Source organism: Erinaceus europaeus, chromosome 8 (genome assembly GCF_950295315.1).
Source record: "Erinaceus europaeus chromosome 8, mEriEur2.1, whole genome shotgun sequence".
NCBI classification, from domain to species: domain Eukaryota; kingdom Metazoa; phylum Chordata; class Mammalia; order Eulipotyphla; family Erinaceidae; genus Erinaceus; species Erinaceus europaeus.
In genome coordinates, this window is record NC_080169.1 from 114441465 (window position 1) to 114456510 (window position 15046).

At 41.9% G+C, this 15046-nt stretch overlaps 1 protein-coding gene across 1 annotated transcript in view; it reads left to right on the forward strand.

The window, feature by feature from the left end:
• LOC103112856 (probable maltase-glucoamylase 2) overlaps positions 1-15046 on the forward strand; it is a 109366-nt gene that overhangs the window by 65020 nt on the left and 29300 nt on the right. The window contains exons 29-36 of the mRNA XM_060195670.1: positions 293-405; positions 1525-1650; positions 5324-5452; positions 7332-7439; positions 9295-9357; positions 11994-12128; positions 12513-12597; positions 14721-14859. Coding sequence (XP_060051653.1) covers positions 293-405; positions 1525-1650; positions 5324-5452; positions 7332-7439; positions 9295-9357; positions 11994-12128; positions 12513-12597; positions 14721-14859 — 898 coding nt within the window. The remainder of the gene's footprint in view (positions 1-292; positions 406-1524; positions 1651-5323; positions 5453-7331; positions 7440-9294; positions 9358-11993; positions 12129-12512; positions 12598-14720; positions 14860-15046) is intronic.

Here is a 15046-nt window from a genome sequence, read left to right on the forward strand (position 1 = left end):
GCATTGCATCGCACTGCTTCCCAGCTCAGCCATGAGTCCCTAGTCGTCTCTCTCCTGCCTGCGAAGCTAGCCTGGCAGCTGGCGCCCTGAACTGGGACCAGCAGATCATATTGAGATTGAGGATATGATAGGGACACTTGCAAGTTTATTTCCAATTCTGATGAATGAGAAAAACATTATAGAGGAGGTAGTCACTGCAACAAAAGGGTGTGGGGGAAAATACACTAGGGTATATTCTTTATATTAGTGATTGACAACTCACAGAATTCTGCTCTTCTTATTTTCTTTACAGATGTGTCATTCCTGCCAACACCTGCCCTGACATACCGCACCACTGGAGGAATTTTGGACTTTTATATGGTCTTGGGCCCAACTCCAGAGCTTGTCACTCAGCAATACACTGAGGTTGGAAATCATTCCATCTCTTAGGCTGATAGATGATGAAGAGATTGAGATAGACAATAATGATGATTGATAAGTAGATGAGGGAGTCGGGTGGTAAGCACAGCAGGTTAAGCACACTTGGCGCAGAGTACAAGGACAAGCACAAGGATCCCAGTTCGATCCCTCTGCTCCCCACCTGCAGGGCATTCACAGGCAGTGAAGCAGGTCTGCAGGTGTATGTCTTTCTCTCCGCCTCTCTGTCTTCCCCTCCTCTCTCCATTTCTCTGTCCTATCCAACAACAATGATATCAATAAGAACAACAATGTAAGTACAACAATAAGGCAACAAGGGCAACAAAAGGGAAAATAAGTAAATAAATGGATAGGTAGATGGATGAAAATCTATCGCATAAGCTATAAAATGTTTGTTGGGTATTAACATGTTCTTACTAAGATAGATATTTTTTTCTTACAATCATTGGGTGTTCTTCTGGTATTGTTAGGGTCTTCCTTGGAATCTAAGCTTTTATATTAAGGGGTTGTTGGTAGTCGTCCTGATAACCCACTATTCTCTTCATCATTTACTAAGTTTTTATTTACTTTTTTTTAGTAATGCCTTATCAGTAGACACTACTGAATTCTCAGATTTCCTAAAAGGGACATCTTAGGAGACTTTCTTTTTTATTTAATTATTTTCATTTGTTGCCCTTGTTTTATTGTTGTAGTTATTGATGTCATTGTTGTTGGATAGGACACATAGAAATGGAGAGGGGAGGGGAAGACAGAGAGGCGGAGAGAAAGACAGACACCTGCAGACCTGCTTCACCACTTGTGAAGCTACCCCCTTGCAGGTGGGAAGCCAGGCGCTCCAATCGAGATCCTCTCACAGGTTCTTGCGCTTTGCGCCACATGCGCTTAACCTGCTGCGCTACTGACAGACTCCCTTTAGGAGACTTTCTATCATTCCCTGTCGTTATTCCGCTCTTCTTTGAATCTTTACTTTTCTTGTGTGTGAGCTCTTGTGTCTGATAGAAATCAGCAGACATTCTCAAATTGCATCAAGTATAAGTCAGATATCTTTATTTCTCAGTGATGTCCACCTAACGCCATTTTCTTTCTTTTTTTTTTTTTTAATTCTAGTTGATTGGTCGTCCAGCGATGGTTCCATATTGGGCCTTGGGATTCCAGCTGAGTCGTTATGGGTACCAGAACGATGCTGAGATCTCCAGTTTGTATGATCAGATGAAGGCAGCACAGATCCCTTATGTACGAACTCCTTCACTGCTTGGTTTAATTAGTTTGGAGAGTTTGTAGCTGATAGTAGATTGAAAACTTTACCACAGAGATGACTGGTGACTACCTCAGGGGAAAAAAAAATGTAACCATGGATCCAGTTCTGTGAGGAACACAATGTTTTTCAAATTTAATTCATAGTACAATTTGAAATCAAGGATTGTTGCATAATGCTTTGAGCACTTCGCAGTGGGATTGAAGCATTTTGGACTTATTCTCTCTTCAGAATTACCTAGCAGTTACCAGAATTAGTCTTAAGCTATGGATTTGGAGATTTCTAAGTGGGAATCATGTTAAAATTATGACAGTTCTAGGAAACTCTTAAAAATATAAATATGAAGAGGCAGTATGAAAGAAAGCAATTAATCAGTTCTATTTCTCTAAAATACACTTAGGTATCTATGTGTCTGGCACAACGTCCCTTAGATAAGTCCCTAGAAGTACAGTCAATAGGGAGTTGGCTGGTAGCGCAGCGAGTTAAGCACACATGGCGCAAAGCACAAGGGCCTAGAGTAAGGATCCCGGTTCGAGACCCCGGCTCCCCACCTGCAGGAGGTCGCTTTACAAGCTGTGAAGCAGGTCTGCAGGTGCCTATCTTTCTCTCCCCCTCTCTCTCTTCCCCTCTTCTCTCCATTTCTCTCTGTCCTATCCAACAACAACAACTGCTATGTCAACAATAACTACAACAAGTACAAGAAGGGCAACAAAATGGGAAAAAATAGCCTCTAGGACCAGTGGATTCATCATGCAGGCACCCAGCCCTAGCAATAACCCTAGAGGCAAAAAAAAAAAGTACAGTCAGTCATTATAAGCTTGAAGAATTACAACGATAGCTTGTTCTTTTTTCTTTTTAAACCATCCGTTTTTATCATTCACTTTCTGTCTCTGTTACCAATTCATCTCCTGAGATCTTAAAGGCTAATGAATGTTTAGAAGATACATTATGGAATTCTTATCAAGAACTTGGAAATGTTCAGCCAGACTTAGTTTTTTCTTGTATGTAATTAAACTTAATTAGTAAAAACAGGGTACTCACGGGATGCACCACGAGAAGGTCGTACCCATTCATTGGGGAAACTGACGATCCTTCCTAGCCGACTGAATCCACATGGATCCCAGTCACTTTCAAAGCCAGCAACAAGCAGCTCCTGACAGCTTTCAACCTGACTCTGTTGACTGGCTACAGAAGAAGGGCAAACGCTAGAAGAAGAAGAAGTAAAAACAGGAAAATTAAAAATTAAAAAAAAATCAGGGGCAGGGAAGTGGTACACCAGGTTAAGTGCACAGATCATCATGCACAAGGACCAGGGTTGAAGCCCCTGCACACTTCATAAGTGGTGAAGCAGATTTGCAGGTGTCTCTCTTTTTCTTTCTATCTTTATCTCCATTCTTCTCTCAATTTCCCTCTGTTCTATCAAACATAATAGAAAAGGTAGGGGGAAAGAAAAATTAGCTAATGGAAGCAGATAATAATGCCAGCACCTAGCCCCAGTGATAAATATATAAACAATAAATAAATAACTCTCGATTGCACTCTGTCATTTCACAAACATCTCATAAAAACTGCAGCAAAGGTGGGCGCGAGGAATCACATCAATGCAAGACTGGCCAGCTCCTCATGGGGCGCGAGCGCTTCCACACTACGATCATCCTCTCTGGCATTATGCTATTCCACTGCAGAATACTGTGCCCCAGTATGGTTCCGTAGCCCCCATGTCCACTTGGTCGATTCCAAATTATATTCCTCCATGAGGATAATTTCTGGAACCATCCGTTCCACCCCGGTTCCATGGCTGCCAGTTCTTAGCAACATCGCCCTGCCAGATATTCGTCGGGATGCGGCATCATCTAAGTTCATTTCCCACGTCTACGCTCGACCGGACCTGCCAATATACGCGGATATCTTCGCCCACCCTGTCCAACGCTTGACGTCTCGTCACCCAATCTGGTCCCCTACGCCTACACTGAACTTCTCTGTTCCAGACTCTTGGAAACAGAGTTGGCAGTCAGCTGAGGTAAAGAACAAACACCTCATCACAGACCCCTGCAAGCGTCAACCCGGCTGTGACCTAGCACGTTATGATTGGGCCCTCCTCAATCGCTATCGAACAGGCCATGGCCGGTGCGCCACTATGTTCCATCGCTGGGGAGCCAGAGACACCCGAACTGCCCCTGCGGCTACAGACAGACTATGACCCACATAGTCAACGACTGCCACCTCTCCAGATTCAAAGGAGGTCTCGAAACTTTACATCAGGCTCAACCTGACGCTGTTGACTGGCTACGGAAGAAGGGCAAATGCTAGAAGAATAAATAAACAAAATTATAAATTTTAAAAATCATAGATTTAAATTACCAAGGGAATCAGTGTTAGTAGCCTGTAGGTTCTTTCTTTTCCAAACTTTGACTTAAGCACAAGTCTTTACTCCCAGAAACACATTCTACATAGAGCCTTAAGAGATTGAACCATTTATTCACTGTTACCATTTATTCACTGAAGGAAACACCCCTATTTTGCAATGTTAGCTACTTTAGTCAACATTCCACAATTAAGAACTAGGTAAGTTTCATGTGTAAAAACTTGGTATTGCACTGAGAAAAGGGAAGACAAGGTTATCTTAAGGGTCGACCAAATGATGTTGACAGAAATATATACATTCTAGAAAGCTATAGATGGTATATGTACATTATACACACACACACACACACACACACACACACACACACACACACACACACATCCTATACACATTCTCCATAAACATTCCAGATGGCTGTCAGACAGTAGAGTTGAGGGAGTCAGGCAACGTTACACCTGGTTGAGTACATACTCTAGGACGGGAAGGCCCTGAGCTCAAGGACCCAGGTCCCCCCTGTGGGGAGAAGCTCCACAAATGGTGAATCAATGCTGCAGGTGTCTCTCCCCCTCCCTCTCTGTTTCCCCTCTCTTCACAATTTCTCCCTGTTCTATCAAACAAATAAAAATTTTATTTTTTAAAATACAAAGGAGCTGTACAATCGAATAAATTTAGTTGAGTTCACTGGAGGAAAAGAAAAGATATTTAAATGATTCCATTCCTCAGGGAAGTCCTGTTTTCTGCCCTTGTCATTCAACCAGCTATTTGATAGACAAGAGAGTTTGAGATCTGAAGAGTAGAAAAGACATGAATGGGGCTGGGGAGACAGTATAATGGTTCTGCAAAAGACTTTTGTGCCTGACACAATGAGGTCTGAGGTTCAATCCCCAGCACCACCACAATTCAGAGCAAAGCGAAGATACTCTCTGTATGCATCTTTATCTCCATGACTCTCTGTTATTAAAAATAAATAAATTTTAAAAGATTTATTTAAAAAGATTCAATTGAAAAAAAAGAAAAAAAGACATAAGTGGAGAGGACAAAAGGCAAGCTAATTCCAGTTTGGGGAGTAGAAGGAGCTAGAACGGGGATCTACGTGCATGCATCTGGAAGGAATTTCTATCAGCAGGATCAAAAATTCAGTCTCAGGGTTACTGCAATAAATCCAGAAGGATTTGTGTTGGGCTCAGAAAACAGCCTGGCAGAGAACTTGGCAAAGCAGCCTGTGAGCCCTGGGGTGAGAGTGACTGCTACATGGCTCCAAACACCTTGTTCTTTCCTTCCTGTAGGATGTCCAGCATGTCGACATTGACTACATGGACCGGAAGTTAGACTTCACTCTTAGCCCGAGCTTTCAAAACCTTGGTGTCCTGATGGGGAAGATGAGGAAGGACGGCATGAGGTTTATCCTCAGTCTGGTAAGTAGTTAGATAGATGTATTTCCACTTCATTTTCCTATGTTCCTGCCTCAGAAAGCCTACTGCTGAGGGAAACCAGAGGAACAGTCCATGAAGCCATCTTGTCCATGGCCTGCAAATTCCTGTGACACTATATACACTATAGATTATATATAATCCTTATTGAACTATTTAAAATAAAAATTAAATTGAAATATATATTATAGAATATGTATTTTTTTATTTTGAAAAGTATAAGAGAAAAAACACATGGAAAACATTTTAAACGTTTGAGATGAGATTTTGCAACATTCATTTCTATGACCGAGTGTTAGCGGGATGTAAGCATAGCTGTTCTCTTCAGAGTTAGAACTGAGAAGCACTGAGTGCAGGGAAAAGCAAAATGCTTCATGATTTCAGACTGTGCCTCAGAGGCAACATCTGTATCTTAGTCTCTTCCTCACATCAGGGGGATACAGGTATCTTAAATTAATTGCACCCATTTTCTGCAGTGGTGAGGTTTAAGGTTCAATATGTTTTATTAAACTCACAAACAACTGATTTAAAACTTAGAACATCAATATTTCCTTTTAAATTGGATACAATAGTTTTTTATTTTTTCCATTTATTTATTTATAATATTTATTTTTATTGAATATGGACAGAAGGAAATCAAGAGGGGAAAGGGAGATAGGAGAAGAAGGGGGGAAGGAGCAGGAGGAGAAGGAGGAGAGAGAAAGAAGTGAAGAGGGGAGAAAAGGGAAGTGAGGAGAAGGAAAAGGAAGGGAAGGGGAGGAAAAGGAAGGGAAGAAAAAAGATGGGGAAAGGAGGGAAGAGAAGAGATGAGAAGACAAGAGAAAAGAAAGAAAGAAAGAAAGAGAGAGAGACATCTGAACCACTCCCTGCTTTACCACTTCTGAAGCTTGCCCTCTGCAATTGAGGACTGGGGGCTTGAACCCAGGTCCTTGTACTTTGTAATGTATGTGCCCAACGAGTTGCAGCACTGCCTAGCCCAAATACTGGGTGTTTGAAAAGTACTGTCTCAAAAGTGCAAGTGTGCGATTTACGTTCACAAAAGAAATAATGTTCTTTTTCTTACATAAGGTTTATTCTACTGGAGCGAGATTGCCAATAAATAAACTTTAAAAATATAATTTCAGACAATGCTATTACTTACAGCAGCTGTTGAATCGGTTGTATTGCAAAGTAATGGGGCCAAGTATGGGATGCGGTGAACAGGGAAGAGCATTTTGGTAGACAAAGTTGGGCTGCAAATTAGAAGTTAGTTCTGGAGTCTGGAGGTGGCGCAGCAGGTTAAGTGCACATGGAGCAAAGCTCAAGGACCTGCGTAAGTCCCTTCCTCCGCTCCCCACCTGCAGGGGAGTCGCTTCACAGGTGGTGAAGCAAGTCTGCAGGTGTGTGTTTTTCTCTCCCCCTCTCTGTCTTCCCCTCCTCTCTCCATTTCTCTCTGTCCTATCCAACAACAATGTCATCAATAACCACGACAATGTTAAACAACAAGGGCAACAAAAGGGAAAATAAATAGTAAAAAGTTTTTTTTAATATTCATGCAGCCATTACACTGGAGAAACACAGTGAATTATTTTTCTCCTCTTGGGGATAATGTTTTATAAACGAGATTTGTATTCTTATATTATCTGTAAGCATTTGGCAAACTATTTCCCCTCAAGAACTGTGCAGAAAAAAAAAATTATCTCCTAGTAATCCAGCCGATGAAGGCAAATAACCTGTGGGCCCTACTTCTGTATTAGTGCTGAGATACTGAGTCACCAATTGTCCAAATGTAGAGAGGAGTTTTGTTTGTTTGTTTTGTTTTGTTTTGTTTTTGAGGGAACTTCTTGTTTTTCACGTTAGTGGTGTCTACACACTTTTGTTGCAGGATCCAGCCATCTCTGGGAATGAGACCCAGTATCTCCCCTTCACCCGCGGGCAGGAAAATAATGTGTTCATCAAATGGCCCGACAGTAATGATATCATCTGGGGAAAGGTAAAGCCTGGGAGAAGGGCAATGATATCATCTGGGGAAAGGTAAAGCCTGGGAGAAGGCACTTGTCATGAGAGCTGCATGTACTTGGGTCCCAAACAAATACTGATACTGTTTCTTGAAAGTATCAAAGCTTCCTTTCTGGGCGGTGGATGGAAACGGGCTTCATTTTTTTTTAAGATGTATTTTATTTATTTTTGTGAAAGAGAGAAAGAGAAAAGCCATAGCACCACTCTGGTATATGTGATACAGTGATCATATGATGCACGTGTGTGTGTGTGTGTGTGTGTGTGTGTGTGTGTGCGCGCGTGTGTGTGTGTGTGTGTGTGTAAGAGAGAGAGAGATACATGTAACTCCTACACTCAACCTGCGGAGCCACCTCCTGGGCACCAATCTTGTTACTTTAGATTCACACCTCACATGTGTTAATTGTAAAGAAAATATTAGAGGCCTCTGACAGCTATAGCCAAAAGCTTCATACTCAGTTGACAGGAGATATTTCAAGAGCTATGTTTAAAACAAATTCCTATCTCTTCCTCTATTTCCCCTTCACCTCTCCATTTCTCTCCATCTTATCAAATAAAAAAAAGGGAGGGGATGGGGAAATGGCCCCCAGGAGCAGTGGATTTCTCAAGCAGGCACTGAGCCCCAGCAATAACCCTGCTGACAAAACAGCAAGCAGATAAATAAATATGTAAAGAAACAAACAAATACTGGAATTTAAAAAAATAATATTTATTTATTTTACCTTTTGTTGCCCTTGTTTCTTATTGTTATTGTAGTTATTATTGTTGTTGTTATTGATATCATCGTTCTTAGGACAGAGAGAAATGGAGAGCAGAGGGGAAGACAGAGAGGAGGAAAGACAGACACCTGCAGACCTGCTTCACTGCCTGTGAGCGACCCCTGCAGGTGGGGAGCCTGGGGCTCGAATCAGGATCCTTACGCCAGTCCTTGTGCTTTGCACCACATGCACTTAACCCGAGGTGCTACCGCCTGACTCCCACAAATACTGGAATGTTGAGGGCATGCGGTGACGCATGCGGTAAAGTGCTCACATTACTCTGTACAAAGACCAGACTTCAAGCCCCTGGTCCATACCTGTGTGTTTGTGGGGGGTGTGGGGTTGGGGGGAGCTTCACAAACTGTGAAGCAGTTCTGTAGGTACCTCTCTCTCCCTCTATCTCCCACTCACTTCTTAATTTCTTTCTGTCATATCAAGTAAAAAATAAAAACAAACGGAAAAATGGTTGCCAGGAGTGGTAGATTCCTCACGTAGACACTGAGGCCCAAAGATAACCCTGGGGGCAATACAGTAAATAAAGAAACAAACTGCAATGTTGAAAATGTATGGAGTAATAAGTCCAAAGATTCTATTTTTACCTAATAGAATTTACAAACTCAGCCTCTAACACTGGGGTAATTAATGGTAGAGAGCCCCAGGAATTTTATGGAAACAATTTTGTGGAGGCTGCTACATGAAACATCACAGAGTCCACATGTTATGTCTTTTTAAGCTTTTCTTTTTCTTTTACTGAACCCCCCCACCCTCATCACTCACCCCAGAGTCTTTTACTTATGTGCAAAAACACCAAACCTAATCCAGGTTCTGCTTTTTGTTTTCTTATTTTTCAACGTCTTCTTCTTATTATTATTATCACTGTTTTAGTAGTGATTGACAAGATTGTGGGATAAGAGGGGTACAATTCATACTCTCAGAGGGAAAAAGAATAGGGAAGTTTCTAATGGAGGAGATGGGATATGGTGCTCTGGTGGTGGGAATTGTATATATTGTACTCCTTTTTATTTTCTGTCTTTCTTTCTCTTTTTTCTTTTTTTTTTTTTAATCCCCCTCTAGGTTTGGCCAGAACTGCCCAATGTAAATGTGGACGGATCCCTTGATCATGAAACTCAGGTTAAGGTACAGTTACAAATAGGTATTTGCCTACATTGCCCTGGATATTCATTTTGTTGGTGTTGTTTATTTGTTTGCTTTTTTTTTTAATCTTATTTATTTTTCAGAGAGAAAGAGAGAGAGGACAGACATACTGATCACTTCTGACACATGCAGTACAGGGGATTAATACTATAATCTCTGAGTTTCACACATTCAGATCCTGGGTTCTAAATCACAGCTATATCTCCCTGGGTATTTGGATAAGTACTTCTAAATTGACTGGATTATCAAGTGATTATTTCTTATCATGGAGATCCTAAAATGAAAAATACAACAAGAAATGATCTAAAAATCACAAATGTAATATCTTTAGGGCTGAAAGATAGTTCACTGAGTGGACACATGCCCTGTCATGTTTGCAGCCCAGGTTGAAGTGTGTGCCACAGTGCCAGGGCTGCAGAAATCACAGGCCAGCAAGACCCAAGCCGCGCTGAGATTGGGAGGAGAACACCTTTATTCGCTGGCGTGGTCTCAGTAGGCTCATGTGCTATCTACTGACTGAGACCCCACAGCTATGAAGCTCCTGGGTGTATTTATGTGCCTCGAGGCTGGGGATTCTCAGGACAGCACTTCTAATTTACGTTGGGAACAGAAAAAGAAAGAAAGAGAGAAAGAAAGAAAGAAAGAAAGAAAGAAAGAAAGAAAGAAAGAAAGAAAGAGAGAAGAGGAAAGAAAAGAAAAAAGAGAAGAAAAGAAAAGGCAGGAAATGCAGAAGCAAAAACACCTTGGCCATTCATCACAAAGGGTCTTGGGGCAAGTTTACAGAAGCAGAAGTGTTATCAGTGAGAGGAGGGGCTGCCATATTGAATCATGTATGACTTTTTTTTTCTTATTTCTGGGGCCATGGAGGCAGAACTCCTTATCAGAGCAAGTCATGGTTCAGTTCAGATCTGCTGGTTTGTGAGTCAATTCACATTGCTGGAACGGGGAGAGGACTGATTGATTCCTAGGGCTTTAATTTTCCTTAACAAAACCAGAAGTTCTGGCTTTGTGATCTCTCAACCTCTCTCTCTCTCTGTCTCTCTCTGTCTCTCCCTTCCTCCCTTCCTCCCACCCTCCCTTCTTCTCTCCCTCCCTCTCTGTCTAGCTAAATGAAAATTTCAGCCTGAGCAACAAAATTGAGAACTGTGGCATAGCCCGTGCGTAAGGCAGCAGTGCAGCAAAGAATTCCTATCTGTGCCTTGACAACCAAGGACTTTAGAGTCTAGGATATTTTTACAGAAGAAGTTGTGAACAAACTGAGTTTTGATGACTAGTCCATCCATAAAAGAACATGAAAGTTCTTTTAAGAAAGCTGTCCATGTCACTTGTGGTCACATCAACCTGGGCATCTACTGTCCCCTCCTCTCTCCAGCTTACCTGCTTCTGGGTGACTGGGCTCATTCATTTGCCCAGTAGAGAAAAAGCATTTATGTTTCATTAAGTCCATTACTTACACACTAGCCATTAATTTTCTAGTTAATGCTTAAATCCTAGTCATAAAAATGTATGAACATCTTGAAGGGGGATTGGAAATGATAGCACTTTCTTCAGTGAAAGCAAAAAACAAAAATTGCCCTGATTTCTCCATAACTACAGTAACTGCTGCATGAGGTAATTTCTGCAGGGGGGAGTTGAGGAAGGGGAGGTGGGACAGTGGAATAGAACTCAAATAAAGCATCTTCAGCCTGTCTGCTTGCTGACAACTAATAACTATTACTTTATTTGTGCTGTGGAAAGACTTTTTAAAATATTTAAAGTATTTTATTATTTTTCCCTTTTATTGTCCTTGTTGTTTTATCTTTGTTGTGGTTATTATTGTTGTTGTTATTGATGTCATTGTTATTGGATAGGACAGAGAGCAAAGGAGAGAGGAGGGGGAGACAGACTGGGGAGAGAAAGACACCTGCAAACCTGCTTCAAGGCTTGTGAAGCGAACCCCCTGCAGGTGGGGAGCCAAGGCACAAACTTGGATCCTTACTCCTGTCCTTGCACTTTGAGCCACGTGTGCTTAACCCACTGCTCTACCGCTTGATCCCCAGTATTTTATTTTTTAATACTTTACTATATTTCTTTACTGACTGCAGTTAAAAATTGAGAGTGAAAGGGAAGATAGAGAGGGAGAGAGACAGAGAGACAACGGCAACCTTGCTTCACCGTTTACAAAGCTTTCTTCCCACAGTAGAGGACTGGGGGCTTGAACCTGGATCCTTGCACATGGGAACACGTGCGTCCACCCAGGTGTGCCACCACCTAGCCTCAACTATTTATAAAAATAAGCATTGGCCAACAGGGAGGGACATCTTGCCTTGAAAGCCTTGTTTTGCCCACTGTCTTTTTAATTTTTTTTTAAGTTTCAGTTAAGTGCAACCTAGAATAATCTAGTAGGTCAACCCTAAATCACCAGGCAAATTATTTACCATTGTTCTTCAGGTGTGGAGGTGGGGATTGGAAAATGTTAATTTCTAGGTCCTCAGGCTAAATGCAAGGGGGTTGGATCCTCTTAAATGCTTCTCTCTCCCTGTTATGCAAATACCTGGTCAATTCCCCTTCCTTGTCGCCACACTCCCCTTCTGGGACGGACTGGAACCCAAGGTGATGCTGAGTCTTATTCTTCATAGTTGTACAGAGCCCATGTGGCATTTCCTGACTTCCTGCGCACCAGCACACCTGCATGGTGGAAACAAGAGATACAAGAGCTCTACGCAAATCCTCGTGCTCCAGAGAAGAGCTTGGAGTTTGATGGGCTGTGGATTGTAAGTACACACTTACTGATTTCCCTCCCACCCCTTTGGAATTATTAGTAGTGAAGGCACAGGGAGGGAATTCAGAAAAAGGAAAAGTAGGAAGCCGACTGGGGAGACAGCATAATGGTTATGCTAAAGGCTTTCTTGCCTGAGGCTCTGAGATCCCATGTTCAATCCCCAGCACCACCATAAGCCAGAGCTAAGCAGTGATCTGGTCTCTCTATCTCTCTATCTGTATTTCTCTCATTAAATAATAAAATATTAAAAAAGAAAAGAAAAGTAAGAAATTGGGATTGGAGAAATGAGAATAAGGGTTATTGTTAAAAAAAACAAAACTGAAGTGTTGAAGTTTTATCATTGTCTTCATGGAATCTTGTTCCTGACTTATTGCAGGCTATGAATGAGCCGTCAAACTTTGTGGATGGATCTGTTCAGGGCTGCAGGAATAAAAATCTTAATAAGCCACCTTATATACCATGTATGTATTTTTTTTCAATTTTCTCTCTCTCTCTCTTTTGTTTTTAAATTTTTTAATATTATTTATTTTCCCTTTTGTTGCCCTTGTTGTTTTTCATTGTTGTAGTTATTATTGTTGTTATTGATGTCGTCATTGCTGGATAGGACAGAGAGAAATGGAGAGAAGAGGGGAAGACCGAGAGGGGGAGAGAAAGACAGACACCTACAGACCTGCTTCACCACCTGTGAAGTAACTGACTCCCCTGCAAGTGGGGAGCCGGGGGCTCCAACCAGGATCCTTGCACTTCCTGCCATGTGTGCTTAGCCCACTGCGCTACCACCTGACTCTCTCTCTCTCTCTCTTTATAGTCAAAGGACAGCCACATTTTAGAGAGGGGAAACATTGTGTGTGTGTGTGTGTGTGTGTGTGTGTGTGGTTGTGTCCATTTTTATTCACTTCTAAAGCTCTGCCTTTCTATGCCACACCTACACTTATTACAACTTTTAAGTGTCCTTCCTTTCCCCTCTTCCCTCTCAGATAATAGAAGCAGCACCTGACTCCCAGGTCTCTTCTCTCTGGGTGATGGCATATCCTGTTCAGATCCTGGAGGACCTGGAGTTCAGAGCCCTCTGTTCATCTCCTCCTAACAGAGGGGAAAATACTCTTAAACTTGATATACCACCTCCCCAAACAGAATGGCCAATGCATGTAAACAAACAAATTCCTCATGAATCATGCCATAATTACATGATTTATATAATCAATAATAAAGTATGGAGGAGGAGGCCAAGCAAGGCTTGGCTTATCTGAGTACTTTGATAACTAATGGACTAATCACTAGAGCTGTGAATAACTCCATCCACCAAACTTTCTCTCCCTCTGTGTCTGTTAAATAGTATGTCTCTCACTGTCTGTTTTTCTCCCTTTCCATCTTTCTCCCTCTCATCTGACTAGAGTATAAAATACTGGTCCCAGAATTCTTTCTGCTCACACTTGAAGACACTTCATGAGAACACTGATCGTCCCCTGGTACAAACAGAAATCAGGGATCACAGGGCCTTGTCATCAAAGGCATCTCAGAAAGCTGGATGCTCTCAGCCCAGAGAATGTAATAACTGATTTTCTTAAAAGGAACTTGTGCAGGGCCAGGAGATGGCACGCCTGGCTAAGTGCACACAATATAGTGCAAGAGGTCCCAGGTTCAAGTCCCTGGTCCCCACCTGCAGGGGAAAAGCTTCGTGAGTGGTAAAGCAGGTCTATAGGTGTCTCTCTGTCTCTCTCCCTCTTTATCTGCCTCCACCCTCTCAGTTTCTCTCTGTCTCTATCCAGTAATAAATAAATAATTTTTTTTTTAAAAAATGTAACTTGTGGGACAGAATCTGGAATCCAAGTATCTGTATGTCTCTGTCACTGCTTTTCTTTCTGTTGCTCACCAGTTCCCTCCTCCCTCTCTTCTTCCCCCCACCCTTTTTTCATTCCTTCTTCAGTGCCTTTCTGTCTTTTCAGCTTCCTCTTTCATTTGTTCTTTTGGTTACTTCACATTTGTGTGTCAGACAAGTTCTAGAAGAGCACAACAATTTAGACACAATACAAAGTTGAGAAGAACAAATTATGTCCTTGAAAACATTACCATCATGTGGAAGTGATTGACTTAATAACGAATGAATTACTAAGCACTCTAGAGACTTTAGCTTTGAAGTAAAAAAACAAAAAGTCCTTTTCTTGGGGCCAGGCACTGGTGCACCTAGTTAAGTCCTTACACTACAGTGCACAGGGACCCAGGTTCAAATCCCCAGTACCCATCTGCAAGGGAAAAGCTTCACAAGTGGTGAAGCAGCACTGCAGTTGTCTCTCTGTCTGTCTCCCTTTCTACCTCCTCCTTCCCTCTTGATTTTTATGTCTCTATTCAATACATAAATATAAGAAAGATCATTCCCTTTCTCTATCTCATGTCTTGTTCATACCACTCATTGCTCATAAGTCAGAGTTTATTGATGTTGGAGACAAGAAAAAAAAATCTTAGAATTGATGCTGTTACTGGTATCAAAACTATTGACAGAGACAGAGAAATGTCAGGATGCTGGGAACTTCTAGGAAATGTGCAAATCAAATGGCTTGAGGACTAACTCAGTGTGTTTTCTCAGATCTGGAATCTAGGGACAAGGGCCTCAGCAACAAGACCCTGTGCATGGAGGGACAGCAGATGCTGATCGATGGCTCCCCTGTGCGACACTACGATGTGCACAGCCTCTATGGGTGGTCCCAGACCAGACCCACCTATGAGTGAGTGTTTTTTCATCATCACAGCAATGCTTACTGTGTTTGCCTTGTCTTGTATATACTGAGCATGCTCTCCAGGATGCCAATATGATGGATGAATGTTATAACAAGTGGCAAGTTTGCCTAAGCAACCGCACCACTACAGAATACATTTATCAGAGGCAGACAGGTAAGTTGCTAAATTCGATTA